The 17,964-nt window shown below is 44.4% G+C and overlaps 1 protein-coding gene across 8 annotated transcripts in view; it reads right to left on the bottom strand.

The window, feature by feature from the left end:
• Positions 1-17,964, bottom strand: part of ace (angiotensin I converting enzyme) — a 97,991-nt gene that overhangs the window by 25,409 nt on the left and 54,618 nt on the right. For all 8 annotated transcript variants that reach the window (XM_033035144.1, XM_033035143.1, XM_033035148.1 and 5 more), the window contains exons 18-24: positions 15,815-15,912; positions 14,232-14,401; positions 11,842-12,065; positions 9,756-9,900; positions 7,948-8,046; positions 3,705-3,827; positions 1,335-1,516 (exon numbers count right to left, since the gene is read on the bottom strand). In XM_033035144.1, the coding sequence (XP_032891035.1) occupies positions 1,335-1,516; positions 3,705-3,827; positions 7,948-8,046; positions 9,756-9,900; positions 11,842-12,065; positions 14,232-14,401; positions 15,815-15,912 (1,041 nt within the window). The remainder of the gene's footprint in view (positions 1-1,334; positions 1,517-3,704; positions 3,828-7,947; positions 8,047-9,755; positions 9,901-11,841; positions 12,066-14,231; positions 14,402-15,814; positions 15,913-17,964) is intronic.

The raw sequence follows: 17,964 nt of genomic DNA, 5'->3' as shown, positions 1-17,964 counted from the left end.
CATCTGTCCGAAGAAGGGTCTCGACCCGAAACGTCGCCTATTTCCTTCGCTCCATAGATGCTGCCTCACCCGCTGAGTTTCACCAGCATTTTTGTCTAACTATACTTGATCTCCATGTACTTGCTAATCTCTTATAACTGTTAACACCCTTGCCTGATAGAAATCTATCAATCTTGGTCTACGCATGTATAACTGAACCAGCCTCAGGAGCATCTGAGTGAGCAGGTGAGTGGTGGGTGGTGGTGGGTGGTGGTGGGTGGTGGTGGGTGGGTTGAGGAGTTGACCAGGCGGGCAATCGAGGGGATGTTGGAGACAGGCAGGGAGGGTTTGGTGGGGCGGCAGGTTGGTGTTGGCATGGTGACAGGTGAGCGTGGAGTTGCATAAAAGATGACAGAAGCTTCATCTCTCCTGACGGCTCTTTCGACGTGGTAACAGCGGCTCCAATCAGCGATGCAGGTCAGTCGGCTATTTCACCTACGCTCGCGTATGATGAGCCACAGAAACGTCAGACTGTTAACCAACGCAGTTGTACTCACAAGCCCTTTTGTATGGCTGTGAGACTTGGACAATTGACAAGAAACATATCAAACAGTGCAAGTGTTTCCACCTGAGATCCCTGTGATCATCCATGGGCATCAAATGGTGGGGCAGAGTGACAAATTTGGAATATCTGGACAGGGCCAGCCCGTTTGGCATCAAGGCCATGATGGGCATGAGGGAACAGTTGCAGTAGACTGGTCGAGGAATCTCTATGGACAGCTCCGTGCAAGCTCCCTTATGGAATTCTTGCTCAGAAACCCGGGACATCCAAGGAAGTGATACTCGTTTCTTGTTTCAAAGACGGCCTCAAACACAGAGGCATCCCTTCTGGCAGAAGAGAGTTTGAGCCGTGTGCCCCGGATGGAACAAGCTTGTGAGCTTTGACCAAAAGGGCCTGAAATCAACTCTGAAGACTGCGGACAGGATGGAATCGGCAGAGCCAGAGAATGTGGGATGCCTCAGCATCTGCACCCACCTCAGTGCCTTCCCCTTACAGCCACGGTTCCTCAGTGCATGCCTCCAGGGCTGGTCTGACCAGCCACATTCAGGCTCACATATGAAGACCGCACAACTGACATAATCAAACACCAGGGCCAACCAACCGTGAGGCGAGTGATTGAAAGGGCTGGGCAAGGGTGGGGCTGGTGGAGATGGGAGGGCGAGGAGTTGGCAAGGGTGGGCAGGTGAGGGTTGTTTGTTTGGCGGGGTGGGGAATGCGAGGGGCGTGTGGTGAGTGTTGCATTTCTGCCTTACTGTCGGGACGTGTTTTTCTTTAACTTTTGAACATTGCTGACCTGGTGTCCAGTCATACTCGGGCCATCCCAGTGTCTCGCCATTCTTCGTGTTTTCCACTTCCAGCCATGTGATCAGCGGCTCAAAATATCTCAGCAGAGACGCGGCCGACATACTTGTGTTCCCAGTAATCATCCTCATGGCCTCGTACCAGGGCTTGCTGCTTCCCAGCTTCATGGCGTCTCTGGGGTAAAGGCACAGAAAGAGTCAGACGTCGGCTTTGATTCTGAGTCACAGGTGACTGGAGCGGGGGGGGGTATGTGAACCAGTCAAAATACATGGGCTCCCTGACATAACAAGAGTTTGCCATCACTGTTGGACAAGGCATTGTAGGGTTAAGGTACCGTATGCATCGTATGTACCAGAGGATCTGGGGTTTAGGGTTACCCTGATTTGGAATATATTGCGCAAGAAGGAACTGCAAATGCTGGTTTACACCAAAGATAGACACAAAATACTGGAGTAACTCAGCGGATCAGGCAGCATCTTTGGAGAAAAGGAATAGGTGACGTTTTGGGTCGAGGCTCTTCCTCAGACTCATCTGATGAGGATCCTTCCCTGAAACGTCACCTATTCCTTTTCTCTGGAGATGCTGCCTGACATGAAACGTCACCTATTCCTTTTCTCTGGAGATGCTGCCTGACCTGCTGAATTGCTCCAGCATTTTGTGTCTATCTTTGGAAAATATTGTGGCAGCTGCTAATTTGAGTATAGGAGCAGGGAGATTCTACTGCAGTTGTACAGGGTCTTGGTGAGACCACACCTGGAGTATTGCCTCAGTTTTGGTCTCCTAATCTGAGGAAAGACATTCTTGCCATAGAGGGAGTACAGAGAAGGTTCACCAGACTGATTCCTGGGATGTCAGGACTTTCATATGAAGAAAGACTGGATAGACTCGGATGGTACTCGCTAGAATTTAGAAGATTGAGAGGGGATCTTATAGAAACTTACAAAATTCTTAAGGCTAGATGCAGGAAGATTGTTCCCGATGTTGGGGAAGTCCAGAACAAGGGGTCACAGTTTAAGGATAAGGGGGAAATCTTTTAGGACCGAGATGAGGAAAACATTGTTCACACAGAGAGTGGTGAATCTCTGGAATTCTCTGCCACAGAAGGTAGTTGAGGCCAGTTCATTGCCTATATTTAAGAGGGAGTTAGATGTGGCCCTTGTGGCTAAAGGGATCAGGGGGTATGGAGAGAAGGCAGGTACAGGATACTGAGTTGGACGATCAGCCATGATCATATTGAATGGCGGTGCAGGCTGGAAGGACCGAATGGCCTACTCCTGCACCTATTTTCTATGTTTCTATGTTTCAGTCACTAATTCTGAGGACCCAGGGCACCTCTCATTGGACCAATGAGCCAATGGCCAGAGAGATTATGTCAGGATCCAGCAATGTGTGGGATCAGGAGCTGTGCTGTGACCATCTGACCTCATCCCTGGTCTGGCTATTGGTTACATAAAAAGGTACAGCACAGGAACAAGCCCTTCGACCCACAACACGTGACGTTGTGTCATATATGATGTTGCTGAGTGCAATCTGAGCAGAATGTAGTCATCAACATTACAGCCATGTGAGGTACCTTGGGATGTTTCCTGAGACATACCATTCGAGGCATATAAAGACCGGAGGAGCAAGTTAGGATAGGAATAAAGTGGTATTCCATTTTCTGCTGTGTGGTACCGCTATTGGGAATGCTAACTTATCCACTACCCAATAACGTATCATGGAGTGACTTGCTTGGCTTTATTCATTTTTTGAGATCGATGGCTCATTTGCAAGGCTGGACTTTACTGCCTATTCCTAATTTCCCTTCAGGAGATGGGCTTGTTAGACTATTTCAGAGGACATTTGTAGTTAACCATATTGATGTGGTTAAAGTGTCATATAAAGGACAAAGCAGGGAAGGACAGATTCCTTCCCTCAACCTGTCCTTGCTGAATAGCATTGGTGAACCAGATGGAAGATAGAACATTGAATAGTCTGGCACACGACCAGGCCCTTCCGCGTATGAAGTCTGTTCTGACCATGATGCCAGTTCAAACTGTACACCTGCCTACATGTAGTTTATATCTGCCCATTCCCAGCCTATTTGTGGTCTACCTAAATGCCTTTTAAATGTTGCTATCGTAAATGTTATAAGAATTCATCACATTTTGTGATCATCATCACCCATTCTCAATTGGATTTTAAATTCCATACCAGCCATGGTGAGATTTGGTCGGATCCTGTGTTTGTTAGTCCAAGTCTCTGCACTGCCAGCCTTGTATCCCAAGCATTGTACCAATAGACCTGTTTCACTAGTGATTTGTTTCACAGTTTAATGTAATTCTTTATGTAGACCACGACAGCCCTTTTACATTGCTCTTACCCAATGAGTTTTCCAGCTGCACGTGAGTTGTAGATGTCACATTTGTACAGAGGTCCAACGTGATCTGCAGCTTTGCAAAGGCTCTCATGGAACTGGAACTGGACGATGAAGCTTACAAAATACCTGAGAAAAAGTTTAGGAAGATAAGCAGAATTCATGCATATTGCGTAGGCGGACATATTGATGAAAATCAGTGTTCTACTGGCCAAAACCATTTCCGTACATTTTTGTAAAGCATTATAGGATTCAATCAAATTCCAATGACATCAGTTAGTTTTGGTCATCTTAGTCAAACCCATCTTCCTGCCTCTCATACCTGACTCCCGTAAGCTCTCTTCCTCACTCTCTGCAGTGTAATCAGCGTGGTGAGCAGAACTGCACCTTTACTGCACTTACTGTGTGTGCATGCATACTAATTCTTTCACGTTACTCTGAACATTACAATTTAATAATTTCACACTAATGTTCTCTTTCCCCAGTGCTGGTGCTAGTAGTTAATGAATACAATCTCCTTTATCCCACACTCTTTAAGCCACGGGCTCAACACTCAGATCTTATTAACCTTATCCAACCTTGCATTTGGCTCAGGTAGTAATCAAAGGTAGTATTACCTTTATAGTTCTTCCCTTTCACTTTGGAGTTTCAATCCATATATTCTGTTTTTTCTAATTCCACTTATGTTTTAGGTTTATACACGGAGCACAAGATCTGGTTCCTCCTCCTCCTACGGTGTCTCATTCCAGCCCTTTGGGACTTACACTCGTGGCTGTGGAGCATACTGTTTATCTTCACAACAATACTGTCCTCTGCCACTAAGGCATCCCCTCTCAGTCCCTTCCCTGTATGCCTACGATGGTGCCATGGTCCAATCTCCCTCATATTCATTGTTCACATTTGAATGCACAGTAAGTACCTGTCAACCTGTTGGTCACAGCTTAAGCTGACCCACTGCATCTCTGGTTCCCAGAACAACATGGCTTGTTATCATGTCCAGTCCATGAGAATTTCCCAAACCCAGATTACTGCCTGACTTCAAGATGAATCTGCACCAGGGATCTATTGTCCAAATTCCTGATGAAATATGATAATCTGATGAAACTAATGCCTGAAACTCAATGCAGCTCAACATGCCCCAGAGTGCAAAATTGACATCTCACTGCGCTCCAGGAAATTGTACTTGGAACAGGAGAACTGGTTCCTCTGACTCACGCACTTTGCAGCTACAATACATTACCTGCCTTGCCAACTGTAAGAAAGATTGCTCAATGTAATGAGTGTCTAATATAGGGATCAGTGATGTGGCCTCAACCCAATGTTTTGTTTTGTTTTATGTGGTCAATCTGTTGTGGTTCGTATTTGATAACCAATTTGATTTTTGATCATTCTAATCCCAGTAAAAATAATCCTCTTACATATTTACCTTTTCGATTGTAAACTGTAAGAAAACGTGCATGTGCATCATCCTGTACTTATCAACAAACAAAACTGGAACATTTACAACCTGGCGGTAACATTAACCATCATAAGTACGGGCAAACTAGGAACACAAATAGATTGCTTGGTCCCTCACGTTTCCTCTGCTACACAATAAGATCATGTCCTATCTGACTGTAAACTCTACTTTGCAATCCCATATATATGCAATATAATTTCACATCCTTGCACATCAAGAATTTATCTAACTCTGCCTTAAAAATCTTCAAAGACTCCCTTTACAATTGGATTCTTGACTTCCTCATTGAGAGACCTCAATCAGTGCGGATTGATAGCAAGATCTTCTCCTCATTGACCAGGTGCACCAGAGGCCTGTGTGCTTACCCCCCTGCTCTACTCTGTACACCCATCTATGGCTAGGCATAAGTCCAAGGCCATGATGCCACTATTGTTGGCTAAATCACAGCGAGTGATGTATCAGCCTACAGGAGTGAAATAATAGAACACCTAGTTAAGTGGTGCCACAACCACAACCTCTCACTCAATGTCAACAAAACCAAGCAACTAATCATTGACTTCAGAAGGGAAGTCTGGAGACCATGTGCCGGTTTCCAGAGTCCGAAGAAGGTCCTGACCCAAGAGGTCACCTATCCAATTTCTCCAGAGATGCCATCTGACCCGCTGAGCTACTCTCGCACTTTGAGTCTATCTTTGCCAGTTTCCATTGCTGGGTTGACAGTGGAGAACATCAGCAGTTTCAAATTCCTGGGCATTAGCTTCACGATGATCTGCCCTGGACCTAGTAAATAGATGTAATGAAGAAGAAGGCGTGCTAGTGTTTTTATTTTCTTAAAGAGAGTTGGCATGACACCGAATACTCTAATAAACTTCCACTGATGTGTCTTAGAACGTATCCTGACTGGTTGCAACATGGCAATTCCAACATATGGGAAACACAAGAGGAAGCAGAGAGTGGTGATCTTAGCCCAGTCTATCATGAACACTATCAATAACATTAAAATGAGGCAGCATCTATCATTATGGATCCTCCTCTCTATCTGGACTTTGACCTCTCTCACACCAACCATTGAGCAGGAAGGATAGAAGCCCAAAGTCCCACACCACCAGGTTTAAGAATAGCTATTTTCCTACAACCGAGCTGTACAGCCCTAATCCTATCTTGGCGATGAAACACTACAAGCCACCTCTTTTACTACCATGAACTTGTTTAAAAATTGTGTCTTGCAATAATGTATTGTTCATTTACTCTTTTCCATTTACTGTCGTGCAGAATTTATGCAGAATTTATGCAGAATTTATGCGGAATTTATGCGGAATTTATGCGGAATTTATGCAGAATTTATGCAGAATTTATACAGAATTTATGCAGAATTTATATATAATTTATGTTTTTTGTTGTGTGGTCTGAATCTATATGCCTGTGATTCTGTTGCAGACAAGATTTCATTATACCTGTAGCATGCCATAATATATGCATATGCCAATAAACTCATCTTGACATGACTTGCAAAGCTCTTGAGGAAGAGATTCCAAAGACAGAACTCCCTGAGAGAAAATAAATTTGCCACCCACGGCTCTTTTTTTTTATAGAGGATGGCTCTTTATTTTTAAGAAGAACCATTCAACATCACTCCGCCCATGTACCTCATGATCTCATACATTTCAAGCAAGTCCCCTCTCCCACAGCTTCATGTGTCTTTTTCATTATTTACCACACTATCGTTCCACCATCAGCAAATTACTGCAGCCAGGTCATTATAGAAATTGTAAAAACTGAACCCCCGCAAATTAATGCCTGTGGTATGTCACTCATTACATCTTGCCACCTGAAAAAGCCAGCGCTGCAGTTCTTGGTTGCCAGCTAATCTTCCTCCCTTGCTAATATGTTAAATCCTAATCTGTGAGCTTTTAATTTTCCACAATAACCTTCGTGTGGTATCAAGCATCGTCAACAGCAAGCTGCACCCCCTTCCTCTCGAAAAGCATTTGCTAACCTGGCCAATTTCTTTTAACTGACCCTAGGTCGAAGTTCCTGTTTAGTTTAGTTTAGAGATACAGCGCGGAACCAGGCCCTTCGGCCTACCGAGTCCGCGCCGGCCAGCAATCCCCGCACATTAACACTATCCTACACACATTAGGGACAATTTACATTTATACCAAGCCAATTAACCTACAAACCTGCACGTCTTTGGAGTGTGGGAGGAAACCGAAGATCTCGGTGAAAACCCACGCGGTCACAGGGAGAACGTACAAACTTTGTACAGACAGGACCCGTAGTCGGGATCGAACCCGGGTCTCTGGCACCGCAAGCACTGAAAGGCAGCAACTCTACCACTGCGCCATTGTGCCACCGTCGTCATTTAAGTCATTCAATTACTCTTCCTCAGTCAGACCAAAAATAGCATTGATTTCTTCTGAAGTCAAATTTCAACATCCTTATGGCTAAAAAAATGATCACTTCTTTCTGATGACATCGCAGATGGCCAATGCCTTTGGTTGGGCATATTTCTGGAAGTTCCATCACATGCCCTCCCCCACCCATAACTTCACCTGCAAACCCACCCTCAATCTGCCAAAGAGAATATTTCCTACTTCCACTAACTTTATAAATTATTGATGAGGAAGGAAAATAATTGTATTAACATCATTATAATTTTCTCCCAGGATTGATGGCAGAGTTTAATCTTCAAATTATTGTGCCTCCAGGACAACTCCGCAGAGTTAAAGTTACCATAAGATACATTAACAATATCCCAGAGACGGAGAAACATCTGTGTTCAGGACATACCTGACATAGGGGACACTGGAAGGAATGTGGAATTTCGCACCAGGATCAAAATCTTCCTCTGAGCGAAGTACAGGAGGACACAGTCCTTGATATTTTAACCTGTGGGCAAGAGATACAAGGTAATTTGGGCACTAGCACAACGCAGGTGAGGTTTAACATCTACCCTGAAGCTTCTACTTGGTGTAGGCTTCAGAAAGTCATTGTGCCCTGGATCTGGGGTTGGTGGGTGGGAGATGGGGCAGCATACCAAATGCAGCCAACAATAATAGAGTAACTTGATAGGAACTGCTTGGGAACCATTCACAAGATGGTCGGTCCAGCATTCATCAGTTTCACTAATTGTTCTAGATTCTTGAACTGCTGTTGTCTGTGTGGTGAAGGTTGTGAAATAGAGAGTTCTGGTATTCAGACCTTATGGCGGTAAAGGGTATGTGACATGGAGAAGAACTTGGATATCATGGTATCCCGAAGCAGTTTTTGTCCTGGTCTTTCTTGAGGGTGGAGGTCATGTGTTTAGGAGATGTAGTCACAAACATCATGCACTTGATACATACTGGAACCTTGCTAAATCTTGCTTGAGGACACAGGAATTTAAGCGGGTCATATCTTGAGTCTGCTGAAGGAGAAAATCATCAACATAGTTGATAAGGTGAACTGCGGATGTTTCCGTTGAGGTTACGCACACAAAACCATTTCCCTTAGACAGCACTCCATGCACCTCAATTGTTATCCCTCAATGTGTCCCGTTGTTGCAATAGGTCAGAACCATCAGGAGTGGAGACTCAGATGTAAGTCATATCCCCAGCCGCACCAACATCCTTCCAGACTCTATGAAATCTCATGACATCTCCTCTACCACTTCCCATCTTCTCTCATATGCGGGATTCCTCCATGTAAAGACTACTTGAGTAATGTTACTTTCTCTCCGTTCCATTTTCTCTTCCCCTCTCTTTCATTCATACTGTTATCTGTGTCACAAGCCACCTATTTCTGATACTTAAAATCCATGCAGTCTCACTGTCTCCGGTAATGTAGGGCCATCTTACCAAATGAGTAAGGTGATATGTCAGCTGCAAACAATGCAACCACTGAGAAAGTTACCAGAGCCATTCGCAGGATGGGGCACTGGTGGCATGCCCAGTCTTCATTATCCAACCCATAATCTCCAAGAGAAGGTTATTGATGTACTCATGGTCTATCATGTTCTCTCTTTCTTTACCGGATGTGATATATATGAGGATAAGTGTATCGTGAAAGCATGATATAGAGGAGGAATGACTTCAGTTAGAAAGGTATGGGATGTTGACGGTTCACACGGTGATTGATGATGGTCCTGAGGTGGACACAATGAAGCATTTATGTGCCGATGGATCATAGAGGCACGCGTAACCTTTAAACATATGATGATTGAGGAAATTAGATTTGTGAACACTTTTGTCCAGTAGAAATAAATTGGATTGAAACCAATAAATTCCCAGTGCTTGGGAATTTCAGATCATGGGGCCTGAAGTAAGTCATTGTAATCTATTATTGAGGAAGTGCTTGCCATTAGGAAATAGAACTGGACCATTAACATGGATGTGTGAAAGGGTACCTGTCAGTGTTAGTGTTTTCTAATGACAAGGGGGAACCAAGGTCTTTACGCTGACTGGTTAGCACGCAACAAAAGCTTTTCATTGTACCTCGCTACACGTGACAATAAACCAAACGCTGCGTAGTTGGACTCTCAGAAGGCCTTTGATAATGTGCCACAGAAGAGGCATCTATGTGACCTTCCCAATCACAGAACATCAGCTACTGTATTTTACCTCAGATTCCACCACTCTCGGTTGTAATCACTTTCAGGGATCCGTCCATCGAAAACCTTCCATCGCCATTGATCCATTAGGTAGCCAAATGGGAGGAAAGCAATCTTGTCCAGGGCAATGCTCATCAAGTAGTTGATATCACTCTCTGCAGAAATAAACCTTCAGTCATTATGCCACTTATGGCAGTTTCATTAGCAATAAAAACTCATTGAGTGCAATGCTCACTCTGTGTGGACCCTGGTGAGTAGCAGATCTTTGTCGACTTTTACAGCTGGGCTTTCCTAATCTTGTCATCACCATTTTCATATGTAAGCTAACAGTAAATGGTGATGGGAAGCAGCTGCCATCTCCCAGCTTTCTATTTGAAGGCACAGCTGGTAGAGATGCTGCATTACAGTGACAGAGACCCAGGTTCAAACCTGACCTCGGGTGCTGTCTGTGGAGTTTGCACCTTCTCCCTGTGACCACGTGGGTTTTCTCCAGGTGCTCCGGCTCCATCCCACATCCCAAAATGTGCGGGTTTGTAGGTTAATTGGCCCCTAGTGTGTAAGGAGTAGATGCGGAAGTGAGATATATTAATGTGTCAACATAGACACTTTGAGCCAAAGTGCATGTTTCCATGCTGTACATATCTTTTAAACAATTTAATCTGCAAATGAAGAATTCATGTGGCACAGTGGCGCAGAGGTAGAGTTACTGCCTTACAATAGACAGTAGACAATAAACAGCGCCATAGGCCCAGGTTCAATCCTGACGATGGGTGCTGTCCGTGTGGAGTTTGTACGTTCTCCCCGTGACTTGCGTGGGTTTTCTCGGGGACCTCTGGTTTCCTCCCACACTCCAAGATGTACAGGTTTGTAGGTTAATTGGCTTGGTAAAATTGTAAAATTCGCCTGGTATGTGTAGGATAGTGTTAGTGCATGGGGATCGTTGGTTGACGCAGACCCATTATTAATTAAATTATTCTGTTTTCTGGTCAGTGAGCTAATCAGGGCAGGATGCTGTATGTGTTCCGTGATGGTGAGTTTGGAGCACACGTTTCAGCAGGTGGTCACCTGAGAGTGCAGGCACGGAGGGGCTGGGTGTCTGCCTAGTACTTATTCAGGTGATCCACAAGGACTGTCTGATCAGTGCTGCCCTGATTCCTGTCAGGGTTCAGCCAGAGTCAGGATCTCGGACCCCAGCACTGCAGGTGGAGGAGCAGACAAGGGTTTCTGATCATCGTAGACCTGATTGCATGACGATCTGTTGCCTCTCTGGCGGCGGGTGAAGGATAATGCTGAGTGGCTGCAGGACATTCTGGGACGGGAGTGGCCAGAGATCAGGTTCCTGGGTAACACCAACAACAAAGAGATGAAATCCTGCGCGCAAAATTTTGGACTTAAGATTGGAATTAAGTAGCAGCACCTGGAAAGTGTTAAGTCCAGAATACCACTGGATGCCACGTGTCAGTGAATACAGAAATAGAAGAGTGCAGATGATTGTGTGGCTGGAGAGATGATGACAGAGATGTGCGGGGAGCAGAAGCTTTGCATTCCTGGCCCATCCTGGCAGGTTCTGAGTAAAATGGGAGAAAGTATGGTCCTGCCAGGTGGGGGGGTGTGGCACCTGCACAGAGCTGGGGCAGATATGGTAGTGGGCAAGTTTGCTGCTGTTCAGAAGGGTGGGGGTAGTTAATGTAGTGTCAGAAAAATGCAGAGCTGGGTATAGAGGTCACCACGTTGGTGAGGAAGCGAGAGCAAACAATGGAAGGAACACAGACACAAAGCGAATCAGGTAGTTATCTAAATGAAAGGAGGTCAGTGAAAAAGGTGGATGATCTGATATGTGGAGGCTGGCATTGCAGTTATTACAGAAACCTTGGGTAGAGGGGCAGCTGAGACCAGCAGGGCCAGAACCGAGTGCTGGAAGGTTGGATTCAGGTTTGTCGTTTTGACGTTTTGTCTCGGCCAACGCAGGATCAATGTGCTGAGGGGGTTCCTTCCTTATTGTACATTTTCCATGATTCACAGCTCAGCCACAAACAAACCAGCAACTAATTCCTCCGATTTCAAAGACATCCTGTAGTGAGTGCCGTGGGATTTACCTTTATTGTCCATCACCTCGTTGAGCAGCCCAATGGTTTTGAGGTGTTTCGGAGTGGAGACTGACAGAGCCATTACATCACCAATGGCCTCGTGGAAACCAGGGTTAGCCCCGTCACGGAATGAGATGGGCAGGTCTTTGTACTGAAGGAAGTATTGGATGTGACCCATTTCATGGTGCACAGTCACCAGGTCGTCCATGTTCACCACAGTGCACTGCTTAATTCTGGAGGGAAAGGATCACAGAAGAATTGACAGGCCATCAGAGTATCTTCTGAGCAATTACTTTATGGGGAAATTATAATACAGCACAGAACGTTTCCCCTCGAAACCACATGCAGAAGTGTGTGGCAAGAATGATGGGGTCACTCTGATAAGGCTGAATTATGTTAAAAACTGACTATGTCACTTCAACCACTGGTATCTGTGATTTCACACCGCTGCTTTGAAGATTGACGCGCATGCGCACTGGCGGGCTTCTATTCACGTAATCGCTCATCGTAAATCATAAAATGAAGATCAAACTTCAAACTGGTAAGTTCTCGTTTAATCTTACTATTATCGCTCCAGGGGAGGTTGGTGGCCATTAATATGTTTGGAAGGACTTGGGGAATTATTGTCCACTATGGATCGATTGTATTACTAGTTGTACTAGTAATTGTCAACATTTTGATGGAATGATAATGATAAGGCTGAATTATGTTAAAAATATAAGAAAATATTAAATGTATTCCTGGGTCAGCTTACAACATATTTAGTCTCAAATCAGGCTTTTCTCCAGTAGATTAATACAGAAATGCAAGTCTAGGCTTGCCTCAGGTTATTGAGATAATGAATGACTATAACATTTGTCTACCATATGACGAGAGAGAAAGCCCAGATTGATCCCACTAAGGGGTATTGACAAATGGCCGATGCCTTTAATATGTAAGATATCTTGTACCTAATGTCTAATGCCTTTGATATGTAAAGTCCTTGTACCATATGACAAGATGTCTTTGATGTGACGCATCCTGTAGTATCCTGTGTATTCTCTGTAACTCTGACCATGACTAATGTTTGTGGAATGTGCTAAGGTGAGAAAAAAACACTATATAATACGATGTGTGTAATTCTGTTGTTCAGAAAAGTGGACTGAGGACAGGCAAGTGTCTGTATTGGTCACTTGACTGAGGTTCCTTGCCACTTCCATCGGCCGATAATAAGTAAAGTTTTGAACTGGCCTACCAACCGTATTGTGAGTTATCTGTATATTAAGAAGCGAAGCCGTTTGATTGTTATATAAGTAACCTTCCATCGAGGGGATTTATCGCAGTCGCTGCTTCAAAAAGGCTGGCAGTATCATCAAAGACCCACACCATCCTGGCCACACACTCATCTCCCTGCTACCTTCAGGTAGAAGGTACAGGAGCCTGAAGACTGCAACAACCAGGTTCAGGAATAGCTACTTCCCCACAGCCACCCGGACAAAACTCTGATTATTAATAACCCATTTTCTGTTATTTGCACTTTATCAGTTTATTTATTCATGTGTATATATTTATATTATGGTATATGGACACACTTATCTGTTTTGTAGTAAATGCCTACTATGTTCTGTGTGCTGAAACAAAGCAAGAATTTCATTGTCCTATACAGGGACACATGACAATAAACTCACTTGAACTTGAACTTTTTCAACTCTCTACCTTGGTGTGGTCTGCACCCTGGCGCATGGTGTAATGGAAACACCGGCCACTACTTTGCTCCCAGTGTATATTGTGCATGAGAAGGCAGTCGTATTCGTAGGTGTATTCTTGCAGGGAAGTGTGAGACCAATGTGCCAAGAATTCTGCGAGCTATTGATTACACACCAGTCGCCAACCAGTTTGCTCTGTAATAGCTGGCATGCACAGTCAGAGAAGCACAATTGTCCTTTGGAACAAAGGTCAGAGACCTGCTGGCATTTCTGCTGATCTCACCAGGTACTTTGTGGATGGAGAAATGTCTCATCCTTCTCCTCCTTGTGGAATCCCTAGCTAACGCTGAGAACTATAATCTGTACTCTGTATCCTCCCCTTTGCTCTATCTACTTTACTTGAGTTTGCCTTGGTTGTATTTATGGATGGTATATCTTATCAGTTTGGATAGCATGAAAACAAAGGTTATCACTGCACCTCAATAATAAACCTAAACCCAGCCCCAAAACCTGTTAGTGCTCCAGTTGAACAGCAATTTCCAACTCCCATCCTATTTCCCGAATAGAGTAGATGTTTCACGCAACAAAGGGGAAGAGAAAGTATATTCTGAGTCTTAATCTAACCCAAATCTATCTTTTAACCCTCATATGTAAATAGATTATCCGTTCACTTGTGGAAGTCTAGTATAATGACTCCACTGGCCTGACACTAACCGGAAGTCCTTGCGGTTGAAGAAGTCCCAGGCAGAGGCATGACACACCACTTCTCGGTTCTCCGGCTTCTCCAGCATTGACTTATTCCAGAACTCTTCTGGCATTTTTATGAGGCCAAGCGACTGGAAGAACTTGTCTGATTCCTGAAACATTTTTACGGGAGTCCATTTCTGTTAAAGAGAGAATAAGGCGTTACAGGCAAAAGGATCAGCCAAACCAAATAGCTTTAGGCTGTCTTTCTATCAGGCTACAAAAAAACAAAGTGCTGGTGGAACTCAATGGGTCAGGCAGCAGTTTGGAAAGCAAAATGGACAGGCGACGTTTCAGACTGATTGAATAGGAGGAAGTAAACTAGGAAAGAGAGGTGGGTAAGTGGGGCAATAACTGGCAAGTGATAGGTGGGAGGGGGGTGATTGGCAGATATGTGGAGATTGATGTGGGATTTCACTAGTCATGAATTGGATTGTGATCCCTCTGCGCAGGTTTGTTTCTGACTTTTCTTTGGTTGTGATTAGATGGGATCCTGTTGTCCAAGTCTGGATTGGGTTCTCCCTGATTTACGGTTGCACTGGGAGATTGCACCATGAGACGGGATATCACTGTAAATGTTTCAATGTGCGATTGGATTGGGAACAGATTTTGGCGGGTTGGCAATAGGATTTAGTTGTGCGATTAGATTGGTTATAACGATGCAGTGGTTGGTGTGCCAAGGCCTGGTTTGGGAGATCACTGGATGGGTGATTTAGATCCAGCTGCAAAAATAGATTTGGCCCACACTGTGCAGGAATATGATGGTTGGAGTGTGACCTGACTGTGAGGGGATTGAGATTACATTGTTTGGTTGGGTTAGGAATTCAATATGCAACGGCCGCTTTGGATGGTGTACAACTGGCCTATCCATCTGTGGACTGGGACCTCAGAGTGTGTCGAGGGGTTTGACTATGTAGTGATTAGACCATGATCTGCTTGTGCAGTTGTTACTCTTACAATGCAACTATTGCATTGGGATCTTACAGTACACTTGCTGGGGTTAGATCTTACTGTCTCATGGGGTAGGAATGGATTGTGATCTCCGACACCCATGCGGCCATTCTGTGTGGCTTTAGGTTTAGTGAGGTCACATATTCCAGACCACGAGACCTCCAAACCTCATCCAGACCTCTTATAGAAACTTACAAAATTCTTAAGGGGTTGGACAGGCTAGATGCAGGAAGATTGTTCCCGATGTTGAGGAAGTCCAGAACAAGTGGTCACAGTTTAAGGATAAGGGGGAAAACTTTTAGGACCGGGATGAGAAAAACATTTTTCACACAGAGAGTGGTGAATCTGTGGAATTCTCTGCCACAGAAGGTAGTTGAGGCCAGTTCATTGGCTATATTTAAGAGGGAGTTAGATGTGGCCCTTGTAGCTAAAGGGATCAGGGGGTATGGAAAGAAGGCACGTACAGGATACTGAGTTGGATGATCAGCCATGATCATATTGAATGGCGGTGCAGGCTCGAAGGGCCGAATGGCCTACTCCTGCACCTATTTTCTATGTTTCTATGTTTCTATGATTCACTCCCTTCAGCGGACAAAACTAACCTGTTTGATCATTTCAGGTGTAGCATCAACATGACTGGCATCCGGGTAGGGCATCAGCAGTTTGTAGATGTTATTCCACGACTGAGCCCACATGTTACCTGACAGCACAGAGAGATAACATTACCACAAATGACCATCATAATCAGTGCCTGGATTGCATTTCTCTTTATCATCTCAGAACGCTGGCAGAAGCTGCCATGGAACAAAATATTGCCTTCTGTCCATTCCCTGTGACACGAAGGGGAGCACTCTTACCCAGGAGCTGGGAGTTTGCTGCTTCGAGTTTTCATGAAATCAAGGTCTTATTTATTTTCCCAGTGTAGCATTGTGCTGCAACATTCCACGTACATGATGTTACACCAGGGCCGTATCACCCACTAAAAGATTCACAACTTTCTGTTGTGCTAAATCAACCTTGACTGTGCCTCTCCGGGGCTTCCTGCTTTGGCAACTCACCAGTGAAGAGTGCACTGGATTTAGAAAAACTGAAACCAAAGTAGGAACTGCTGGACATGTTCAGCAGGTCAAGCAGCAGGGGTTGAGAACAATTCTGTTTCAGCTCCTGTCTGTGTTGCTGAACTGTTCAGCACTTTTTTACTTTTAATTGAAACACAAAATGTACAAGTAGAGGGAGACCTTTCAGCCCATCGTGTGTTTGTTGGTTGAAAACAAACCGCCAACTTCCAGCATTGGGTCGGTAAACCCTGCATGTCACAGCATTACACCAAGTACTGGTGAATTGTGATGAGGCTTTTGGTTCCACCACCCTCTGGGGCGAAGAATCCTTTTCTTCCCTCTAATCCTTTAACCAATTACTTGAAAGTCTTTAATACTTGTTTTTTTTTCTTCTCTCTTATAAGGGAAATTGGTCCGTTGTATATCTTCTGTATCGGGTCATAGAGCTACACAGCACAAAACAGGCCCTTTGGCCCACCTCATCCATCCCAACCATTTTGCCCATCTACACAAATCTCGTATGCCTGCATTAGGTCCCTCATTGACTTCATAGATCTCCCCTCAGTTCCACAAAAAAACCAACCCACTCTCTCCATCGTTCCTCACTCCTCGGTGCTAGCAACATTGTGGTGAATCTCTTCTGTTATCCCCAGTCCATTCACATCTTTCCTGCAATATGGTGACCAGAACTATATGTAGTATTCAAGCAGTGGCATAACTAGTGTTGTGTACAGATCCAGGATAATATTCCTGCTGCATTCCTTGATTAATAAAGGAAAGCACCCTGTGTGCCTTTTTAACCACTTTACTAATGTCTACCTACCATGCAACATCCTCCTATTTATTCATCATTCCTATGACTGTTCTCTTCCCCAAATGCATTAAATCGCACTTCCCCATTTGCCACTGACCAGCCCATCAGATTCTTCCTGCAACTGAAGGCTTTCCTCCTCATTATCACAGTTGTTTTTTTGTATCACTTACAAACTTCTGTGTAAAGGTACCAACATGTAAGCCTGGTTCACATAACCCGCTTCAAAGAGGCCGCTATTACTGAGCCCTGTGAAATCCAACTGAAAGCTGGCTTCTTGGTGGAAAGCCTTGTTATGTCCATGTCGATTTCATGAAAATCTATGCCCTTGTCCATCCTCTGTTATCATCTCAAAAGATTCAAACATGTTATTCAGTCGCAAGTTCATTTAACAAATGCATTTTGTTTGTCCTTGAATAATCTGTGCCATTTCTCTCAGAAGTAATATTTTTTGTTGTTACCATCGGGCAAGAGGTACAGAAGCCTGATATTCCACAACACCATGTTCAGGATCTGCTGCCTGCAACCATCAGGTTCTTGAACTGACCGACCCCAGCTTAAACCTACCTTAGCAACAAAACCATGTAGATCTTCTCTTGCATTACCATTGAATTGTTTTCAAATTATGTTTTGCACTATTTTTGTTCTTGTTTTTACAGTATTTTTGCTTTTACCGCTTTAGAAAATGAATGTGTAATTTGTGTATAATTTATGATTTCATGTATTGATTGCCCAAATGTATGTGTCCGTGATGCTGCTGCAAGCTAGATTTTCATTGGGCCTGTACCGTTAGTTTAGTTTCGAGGTAGAGCACGGAATGGGCCCTTTGGCCCACCAAGTCCGCACCGACCAGCAATTCCCACACACTAACACAATCCTATAC

Source organism: Amblyraja radiata, chromosome 16, assembly GCF_010909765.2.
Source record: "Amblyraja radiata isolate CabotCenter1 chromosome 16, sAmbRad1.1.pri, whole genome shotgun sequence".
NCBI lineage: Eukaryota > Metazoa > Chordata > Chondrichthyes > Rajiformes > Rajidae > Amblyraja > Amblyraja radiata.
This window is presented reverse-complemented; position numbering and strand designations above follow the sequence as displayed.